At 40.9% G+C, this 10,336-nt stretch overlaps 1 protein-coding gene across 1 annotated transcript; it reads left to right on the top strand.

Annotated features, from left to right (window-relative positions):
- The first annotated feature begins 257 nt into the window (after nt 1-257).
- LOC119499035 (uncharacterized protein KIAA0040) lies at nt 258-7,675 on the top strand. Its single transcript, XM_037788223.1, has 2 exons — nt 258-455; nt 5,162-7,675. Exon 2 carries the CDS (start codon nt 5,877-5,879, stop codon nt 6,204-6,206), a length of 330 nt encoding a protein of 109 aa, XP_037644151.1. The 5' UTR covers nt 258-455; nt 5,162-5,876; the 3' UTR covers nt 6,207-7,675.
- Nucleotides 7,676-10,336: the final 2,661 nt, after the last annotated feature.

The following is a 10,336-nucleotide window of genomic DNA, read 5'->3' on the forward strand; positions in this document are numbered from 1 at the left end:
GTTTTCAGATAAGTGCATGTAGAGGAGCCTTTCTTTTAATATCCTAACACTGGGAGTTTGTTTTGAGGCACATTTCATACGAAGTTTACCTAACTTTCCCTCGCCGTCTGACATCACTCAGTGTGAGTAAAGTACGGCAAACCACAAGAATCCAGTTTCCCATGCAGGAAACACATACGCACAGACAGAGGGCCCATTCTTACACAAAGTGGGCAGGGTGCAGTGACGTGGTGACCAAAACACACACTCACTCAAAGAGAGAGGAGGAGGAGGGGAAACAAGGGCAGAGAGGGAAACAGGAACAGAAAGTGAAGACTTGTCAAGATGTCTGGGTGAGTGGGACCAGAACAGAGCAGAAGCCAGATGCCAAAAACAGAAACAACAGAAGTTTGAGCAGCTGACTGGATTAGACAGGAGGGGCGAGCTGACCTGCCACTTCACATGTGCCTACGGGGGTAAGGTGCCGCTTTCAAAGACATCTTGAGTGCCAGCAACTTGAAATACTTTGAAATTGTTCTGAGTGGTTTATATAAGCTGTTGATGCTTTTTGTTGTGGAAAATTAGAGGCGAACTTGCTGCTGCTGCTGCTGTGCCAGACTCCAATTAAAAAAAGTGTTGTTTTGGCAGTGGTTAGATTTGACAGGATGTTTGACAAGTTAAGATAAGCTGATGAAGTTTCTTCCTGCCTTTGAATGTCACTATACTCTTCTAGTTATTTTCTTGACTTTTAAAATAAACCATTTCAAATTTCAGTTTATGAAATGAAAAAGTTTGTCATTTGTTATAATCTCTACAATCTGCTGCATCAATAACTTTTCGTTGCTCAGTTCAATGGATCTTTTTTTCACATTCACTGATGCTGGTTTTAGTTTCCTACTCCTGCTATCACTGTAAAGAATGTCCTCACCTCGGTCATGAATCGAGTTGACACAAGTCTGAACTGTAATAGGCTTGTGCACTTGCTCTTGCTGCACTCCTCCAGACTGTCCGCAGGCCTGTAGCTACCCGAGCGAAACAGCTGCACTTAGTGATCCAAGATACTGTAGCTCATGTTTTCTGCAAAAAAAACAAATGAGTGTGGCTTTAACAGTTTGTTTACGGCTGACTCAAGTCACACTATCCAAGTGCTGCGTATTAATTTAATACTGACTGATGACTGGGATCTGCTCTGACCGTGTGCTCGGGGCAAGTCATTAAAGATTCCTGCCTTGCCTTCTGTCACAACTTTGTCTTTTAGGTCGCACATGTTCCTTAAAAAGCAGCAGGGGCTAACTGGGAGCAATCATAACATTTTTTCTCAGCCCCTTCCTGGCTTTGTGTGCCCCAGAGGTGGCCTTTTCCTGTATATGAATGGCTCCAGGAGAGCACAATGTCATGAGAAAGTGAAGTACGTGGTCAGAATTTCAGAATCTCATTGAGATACTAGGGAAATATTTAAAGCCTGTGGCCTCATTTCAAACATATCTAGAGTATTTTTTTTATATGAACATGGCTAAATTCTCTTTATAAATGACCTCTTCTGTCCTGTGCCTTCGCCAAACCTCAAACTAACCTCAGTTCAGACATGCGCCATCAACATTTACAGTGTGAGCAACACCCTCTGTTACTCTCGCAGTACTGTAAATGGCCTGCTGAGAAAGAGACTCTTGGCAGAATAATACTGGCAATCAAAGTGTTTACCCCAAGAAAGGGTTGAACATTCAAGTGTGAAACTACCTAAGCTGGAAAATATCATATTTTAATACAATAAATAACTATTTTTTTTTTAGTCTTTGTATGTGAGCAAAATGAAATTACAACATCGATGATCTAAGATCCTTTTTTTTACATTTTCTCTGAACACTGAAGAGTCATAACTCACAATGATGATTCTTCCTGGCCAGAGGCTATACTTATCATAACACTGAGGTGACTTATCCATTCCATTTAATGACTTTACCACTGAAGCATTGTTAGTCATCTCTGTTATATAGCTAGATCACACCTCTGTGCAGCCCCCGGCCTTTGTCTCTCTCTTACAGACTTATTGTTCAGTGACTCCGGCTCGTCGTGTTGACAGTGTTTTCATAATGTGAGGCAGATCAGAGTGTACACAAAGGTGCTGCTGTTCAGCCAAGCTCATCACAACAAGATGTCCCAACAGCAAAGGAAATGACCAAGAATAATGGAGCGGTGACATCATGGCTCACAATACGATCATAATAAATATGTTTACTTGCAAACCTTCGCCACTGATCACATTTGTCTACTGGTTGTGAACAGTTCAACCAAAGAGTAACTCTGAACCCAAATCCATACTTGCATACTAGTTTTGTTCACACTTAAAGGAGCAGTGTTTAGGGTCTCGCGATATCTAGCAGTGAGGTGAGGAGATTGCAACCAACTGAAGCCTCTCCCGTGTGCCAAGTGTGTTGGAGAGCTACAGTGGAGGACGCACAAATGCAAATGTCCCTCTCTAGAGCCAGTTGGAGCAGAGCCAGTGCGTAGAGTGTGTGTGTATGTCGGAAGTGAGTGGTGAAGCAAGAGAGAGAGAGCGGCGGCGACGGGAGCGAGTAATGTTATAGACTACAGCCCAAGCAGGAAAAGTTAACAGTGTTTAGTTTGTCCGTTCTGGGCTACCGTAGAACATGGTGGTGCAACATGGGGTACTCCGTGAAGAGGACCCGCTGCCTATGTAGATATAAACGGCTCATTCTAAGGTAACGAAAACACAATAATTCTTATACTTATTAATATTATATTCCATTTCTGCCAATAAATCCCCCTAATTGTTACACACCGGTCCTTTCAAAAAAATACCAAAATAAAGTATACTCAAAGCAGTTATTAAAAAAATCTGTGTGCTGTTGATGTAGACTATTCTCCCATAATGCAATGCACAAAGGAAATGGAGGAGCATCTCCAGGAAGACATCAGAAAACTTAGCATCTTTGCTGTGTTTTTGTAAAGTTTGATTGCCATTCTAAAATCGCAGTTTGATTTCCTTTGCAAAGCGCAAGTATTGCATAATTTCCTGTCCATATAAAACAACGAAGTATGTTGGTTTCTTGTGTAAGCGCCAAAACAGTATACTATAAAGCAGTTTTTCCCAAACTTTTTTTCTGGGGACTCACTTTTTAAAAATGACAAACCATTGCGACCCAATTCGCAATAGGCCTCATATCTATAAATCGCGAGAAGAGCGAATTTGTTTGTAAATGAACATCTCTGATCATTTTTACTGCCTTTTCAGCATCACCGCATATTATCTTGAATAGGTAAACCAGCCATTTCGAAGAGATATACGTTGAGGTATACGTTGATAAATCGCAACTTTGTTTTAAGCATGTGTTATTGAAAACATTTATACATGTTAATACTTTAGGAGACCAAATAAATGCATTTAGGTGGAGTTACCAAGCTCTCGTTTTTTTCCTCTCATCAGTAAAACAAACAGAATATATGCTAGCCTTTCATATTAGATTAATTGTTATACGTCGGCTACAATTATCAGAATAATACGAACATTCAGGCTCCCTCATGTGGCTCAAAGGTGTACTGCAGATATAAATGTTAAAAGACTACGGAAGAAATTCTACTAAATTATTAGGTGACCCTAATAAAATCTCCTGCGACCCACCTGCGGGTCCTGACCCAATCTTTGCAAATTAGTATATAGGATAAACTGTATGCAGTGAGTATGTAGTATGGAATTGGGACACAGCTAATGTTTTATTTTAAAGTTTTTTTTAAATATGTGTTTCTACTTTCCTATCCTCATCTCATGATCTCTCATGTTTATCTTGCTGCTTGCGAGTACATGATGTAAGAATTAAAAAAGATAACTAGCTTGCACCTAAAATCCAGAAACAAACATGTACTTTTAAACTTCATGAAGCTCAGGCTTGGCCTAAAATAACACAAATGGCACAGTTGTGCATGTACTTGTTTCAAACTTCAATGCAAAAATAAGTAAAAGTAACCAAACATACAAATAGAAACACGCACATCTTCAAATGTGGTGATTTATTTTAGATCAGTGAGACTGAGTGCTCATTCTGAACTCTCACTTTGACATTTCAGATGACTCTTGCTACTTAGCTTTAAGCGCTCAGCTTCCTGTTGAGCAAATGAACAGGAGGGAAGTTGGCAGGCGCTCTGCGGGTGAACCAATTTCACACATGAGACGCAACGCACGGCGACAGCCACGCCAAATCTATTTGCTCTCCACTTGCAGGTGCATCTTCCTCTCTCCCTCTCTCTCTCTCTCTCTCTGTCTCTCTCTCTCTCTCTCTCTCTCTCTCTCTCTCGCTCTCTCTGCCTAAGAAGCAGCCAAATGTGAGATGAAAATCTTTTCTCCCTCCTGCATCTAGAATACAAAGAAGCTCTCTAGCCGAGAGCTATAGAGAATCTGGGGGACAAACTTGAGTCAAGTGGTGTTTGAAATCATTTGAAAAACTATAGTTGTTTAACAACGTTTAAATAAAGACGTCGCCTCCAGGCCTCAGACTTAATCAAACCGTCTCAGAGAAAAAGGGAACAATATTACTGTTGTTTCTGTATGAGACTGACTTTTCTTCTGCAGACCCTCTTCACCCATTGAAGCACTTAGCCTCGTGATTCCTCCTCCAGGAGAGAGGAGATTTCATCCGAGGCCAGAGGAAAATGTTACAATCAGACATTATGAAAACTTAAGCCAGACCCCATCTATCTCCTCCAATGGGAGCCATTAGCCGGGTATATTCAGATGAATCTCCTGCAGCAGGTCTCTCTCTAGCCTACCTCTCTCCCTTCTCTTTTTTTTTTTCTGACACTCTCCGTCTCAGCGGGACTCTTAGAAAGATTGGTTGCCTCTATCTCTGTCTGGCCTTCTCTCCCTCTCCTCCTCATCCTCATCTTCTCTCTCTCTCTCTCTCTCTCTTAGCCCCTGTCTTCCTCAGTGGGACTCTTAGAGAGATATGCCCTGAATCCTGAATGACTCCTCTGCACTATTAATGAGGGGAAAGCTGAAAATCTGAAGCTGACACTGACAAGAGAGAGGGGGGAGAGCAGGAGTTGAGACGTTAAAGACAGAGACAGAAAGATGGATTGGAGGTAGGGAAAGGAGAGAGAGGGAGGAAGAGCTGTCTGCTGGAAACCAAATTTCTGTCCATGTTCACTTTCTCTTTCTTTTGTTCCACAGACACGCCCAAATTGAACCACGTCTCTACAAAACTAAACTGAAAGCCAAAAGGGCAAAAGGACAAGAGGAGGCTCTAGAAGACAAAGAGAACGAAAACAGTTTGTGGAATGCCAAGCAGCATAAACAAACTTGGCTTAAGTGCGGATTTTGGCTTTTTCATCTTGCATCGAGATCATCTCAACTGGGCGATTTCAAAGAAAACCTTGTTATAAACAAATGAGCTTTTGGTCTTTTGGATCTGTTTAAAGAATGCTTTGGCTTTGTGACCACCTCACAGGGGCACTTCAAGGAAGGAGGCATACATGAAGTCACCCTTCATGCTTCCAGTGTTTCCATTTAACGTAAACAACACAAGCCTGAGCGCAGACACAAGCCTCATCAGATAGAGCTGTAAACTCTGATCTTTAGACGTAGAAAACAGGAGCAAAGTTCAAGTCATCAAAAGTATCTGACTTGACAGCTGTGGGGTCGGTGGATGTCTGAGGTTTTATTGAGAGTAAAACTTCATATCTTACTTTAAAGCTGGAACCAGATTACGTAGAAAGAACCTTCATCTTAAATTAACACCACATCTTAATTATCCGTGTGTCTCCAGCTGCCTAATATGCACATTAACTGACTTGCAAACTTCACAACCCTCTAAAGGATTTATTAAAACTTTACAACTGCCAGACAGACTCAATTAAAAGGAGTCACAGCTCCGTATCTGGAAGCCATGGATGGGAGAACAGACAGCATCCAGGATTTTTTCAACCAACTATGGAGCTTTGCTACAGAGAAACACAACCAGGGGGTCTACAACACCGTCTGCCTGGTGGTCCTCCTAACTCTTCCCCTGCTGGTGCTCCTCACCACGTTGGTGGTGTGCTGCCACTGCTGCTGCTGTCGCCATGCCAACAGCTGCTGTTGCTGCTGCGGCTTCAGAGGCTCCATGGCAACCGCAAGGTCAGAAACGAAGAAGAGAAAGAATTCGACCGAAGACTTGTGGATCTCTGTCAAGACGGGGCCGATGACGCCTGACAGGGTCGCCCTGGCCATGGTGTAGGAATCCATTTTTTATTTTATTTTGAGATTTCTGATCCAGGGCCAGTTGGTGCAGCGGAGCTGATGGAGCGTCTCAAAAGTGTAGAACTCAATCCAGCTTCAAAAGACATTGTTCAAACTAAAGCTGGGCATACACTGTACGGTTTTAGAAATGCTGTTGTGTAATTCTTACTCCTGCTGTACGAGTAAATTGTTTGCGAAGTAAAGCCAAAGCTCACGACTTATGAGCTCACACTGTACGGGTGAAATAGAAAAAAAACACGGCAGTCGGTCCCTGAGGGCCGTTCTGGCTGTTGACAGTTGTCAATAAAGATTTGTTTGAAAGCTCCGAGGCAGGTAAAGTTTGTTTGCAAGCAGAGGCCTGTACGGGTCACAATAAGGCTAATTAGCTGATCATCTGTGCCATTCTGTCGGCTGAAACGTCTAAAAAAAAGACGGCATATACAGTATGGACTCGCAGGTGGCGAGGAAGATGTGGACAGTATGGCCAGGCCATTTTGCAGAGACAATTGGGGGTAAGCTAGCTACGTTTTACTATATCTAATGTACATTGTTATCTTGATAGCTACGCTCTGATTACTGTAAAAAAAAAAAATGCAGAAAAAAGGCACTGACGTTGGGGAATCGGCTCGTGGCTCTACTTCAACTGTGCGAGAGCCTGTGGACGGCCGACCAAAATTGTGTCAGAAATTCATCCGACTGTCCGACGGCCGGTTAATCAGTCCTCGATCCCCCCCTGTACACTGCAAGGCAAAGTTGTACGGCTCAAAATTCAGGCCAGAAACGGGCTAAAATCGTAGAGTGTATGTCCATCTTAATGGGAAGGACCTCACATTTTAATGGGCACAGATTTGGTTGAGATATGTAAACAATGTATAGATTCTTAGCATTTTGTATTCATATAATGTCTTGTGGAGAACGTTTACAACATTTTGTATGAGCTTTTTAGTGTGTGGTACATAAAGGAAGAAATATGCGGAGGCATATACATACCTGCAAGTGTGTGTGTGTGTGCGTGTGTGTGCGTGTGTGTGTGTGTGTGTATGTGTGTGTGTTTGTGAGAGAGAAAGAGAGAGAAAGAGAAGTACGGTGTTATTGAGAGCACTTTGTTCTTAGAGCTCCCATGCGAAATTCAATGCGTCTGTATTGGGAGAGAGAGCCAATTTAAGGTCTGCCCAGCGTTCAGATGGCTGTAATGCTGCCTATTACTTCTCAGGCTGCAATCTAGACTCATGATAGACTCTCACTTTCTAAAAAAAAAAAAAAACACTGATGTCCAAGAAGTTTAGAAGAAAACTACAACTTTGATTTCTTTCCTCCTTTCTTACTTTATTTTCTTATATGATACAGTGTAGGCCACAGGAGAGACACTTCTCCTAGTTTCGGTATTTGAATGTCGCAGTATTCAGGTCAAGTGAGCCTTAAAGGCACAATTCATTATGTAAGGAAAAACACCAAAAAGTAAAAAAATAAAATTGTAATCTGCTTTTCTACCCAAAATGATTGACAGATCTTTTATTACACTGATTAAACACAAGACAACAACCATAGTCAGTAATGTTTTCTGGGCTTCTGTTAGAAAACTTAAAGGTGCAGTGTGTGGGATCTGGCAGCATCTAGCGGTGAGGTTGCAGATTGCAACCAATTTAAACATTTTCCTTTTTCAGTTTGCCGAGCATGTAGGACGACTATGGTGGCCAACGTGAAAACATGAATAACCCTCTCTAGAGCCAGTGTTTGGTTTGTCTGTTCTGGGCTACTGTAGAAACATGGCAGCCGCCTCCGTGAAGAGGACCCGCTCCATATGTAGATATAAACGGCTCATTCTAAGGTAACAAAATCACAACGATTCTTATTTTCAGGTTTTATTATTATATTCCATATCAGCCAATAGATCCCCCTAAATGTTACACACTGTTCCTTTAAGAGTAAAAGCTAAAAAATGCTTACAAATCCTCTTAAATTTAAAGGTACTATATGTAACAATTTACATGTATTAATTGCTTTGTATTGAAATTGTGTGGACAGATTGTAAAGTAACTTAAAAACTGAGACCTTCCCTGATTTTCTCGGTTGCCTGTGGACTGATTTCTATGTAAAGGACTCAGGACGGTTTTGCTTCGTAACGTTAGCTGATGAAGTAATTTGCAAATGTCAAGTATCATGGAGATCGGACATTAACGGTGATATATGATTGTATTGTAATGTAATATCACGTCACTGTTTTGGCCGATGCCCAGGATGATCGCTCGCTCCTACAGAGTGCGAGAGCGAGCAACAGGATGCTGACTGCAGTTCACTTAACGGCCAACGGTGTCATTAATAACAAGGACTTTCTAAAAGTTACATATAGTCCCTTTAAGAGATCTTTATCTTCATTGTGTGCATGTCAGTGTGGTCCTAAATTGTCTGATGTACATTTCCTATTATTTCATCCCATAACATAAGATTGCTGTTGAGTTGTTAATTTCACATGTTAATTGTTAATAGAGATATTAAAGATGAAAATTTAAATTATGTTTTTTTTTGTAGAAAAACATATCACTGAGTAAAATGTAAAAACTTTTTTTAAACAAAGAATAAGCAGTGCAACAGATCCTTGTCTTTGATTTTTTTTTTTTATCTTAAATTACATTCAGCTTCATTTAATAACATCAACGTCATCACGTCTTTTGAGAAACAAACACAATGACCTCAATCTCTAAGTCAAACTATTAAGTTATGTGGTCCAAAAAAACATGTTTTAAGAGTATTCAAAGAAAGTTCTGAACTTATATTCAAACTATTGAGAGAAGAGAAACCCTCTGAAATAATCAAATGATTTGGGCTTCAAGTGGATTGCGCCTGAAGGCTCAATTTTTTTTATTTTATTTTTAAGTGTATGTATCTCAAAGCCCATTTAAGCAGCAGCATCTCAGCAGTATCATCATGTTCGGGCATTAGCTTACACAGACACTCAGTTGATCTTCTTGCTCAAATGCTGCTGGGAAAACAGGCCCCAACTCATTTCATTACTGCTCAGACGGATTCGTTCCCATGTGGAAATTTGGGTTTGTCTCTTCTGCTTCATGTTCAGAGAGAGAAACAGTACTCGTTGAGCTTAATTTGAAAGCTTGCCCTGCAAAATAAAACCCTCTGTAGCAATGCATGATCACTAATAGGTGCTATCGACCACACTGGCCAAGAAATGACTCATCGACATGTTCAGGGGTTGTCTGAACGTGTCACTGTGGTTTGTATGCGTCCGTTTACAGAGTTTCTAGTCATTGTTACAGACTGTGGCTTTCGTTAAGATAATGATAGAAATAGGAAGCAGATAAAAGAAAGGTAAGATTGGGAAATACTCTATATATGCTTTCTTGCTGAGTGTCAGATGAGAAGCTTAATACCCCTCTCATATCTGTATGGTAAATATGTAGCTGTTAGCTTAGCTTAGCACAAAGACTGGAAACAGGGGGAAACAGCTAGCCTTGCTCTGTCCAAAGCAAAAATAATAATTAATAATTAACATGTTATATGTTGTTTGTTTAATCTGTAGAAAAACTTAAAGGAACAGTGTGTAACATTTCAGGGGATCTATTAGCAGAAATAGAATATAATATTCATAAGTACAATTAGTGTATAATCACCTGAAACGAAGAATTGTTGTTTTTCTTATCTTAGAATGAGCCCTTCATATCTACGTAGGGAGCAGGTCCTCGTCACAGAGTCTGCTATGTTGCTCAGCCATGCTTCTACAGTAGCCCAGAATGGACAAACCAAACACTGGCTCTAGAGAGAGCCTTTAGTGTTTTTACGTTATCTGAAGGCCACCGTAATCAAAGAACGTATATGGCCAAGAAGTGCTCCATTGCAATGCCAGCGCTCAGCAACAAAGCTAGGCTACCGCCATTTTGGACTGAAAGCGACTACCGGAAGTGCCGTACAAAAGTAAAACAAAATGATTTCTATTCTAGGGTCATAGTCTACCAAAATAGCCTGTGTTGAACAATAAAATAATATAAATATAATAAGCGTTTTCAGTCCAAAATGGTGGCAGCGGCTGTTGTAAAAAAAACACTGGAGTTTCATCTCTTTGCTACTATACTCTTCGCCATAGTTCTCTGATACGCTTGTGAAACTGCGATAACG

This window comes from Sebastes umbrosus, chromosome 12 (assembly GCF_015220745.1).
Source record: "Sebastes umbrosus isolate fSebUmb1 chromosome 12, fSebUmb1.pri, whole genome shotgun sequence".
Classification (NCBI taxonomy): Eukaryota; Metazoa; Chordata; class Actinopteri; order Perciformes; family Sebastidae; genus Sebastes; species Sebastes umbrosus.

Coding starts and splice junctions, on each gene's coding strand:
- LOC119499035 (XM_037788223.1), top strand. CDS start 5,877: ATGGATGGGAGAACAGACAGCATCCAGGATTTTTTCAACCAACTATGG.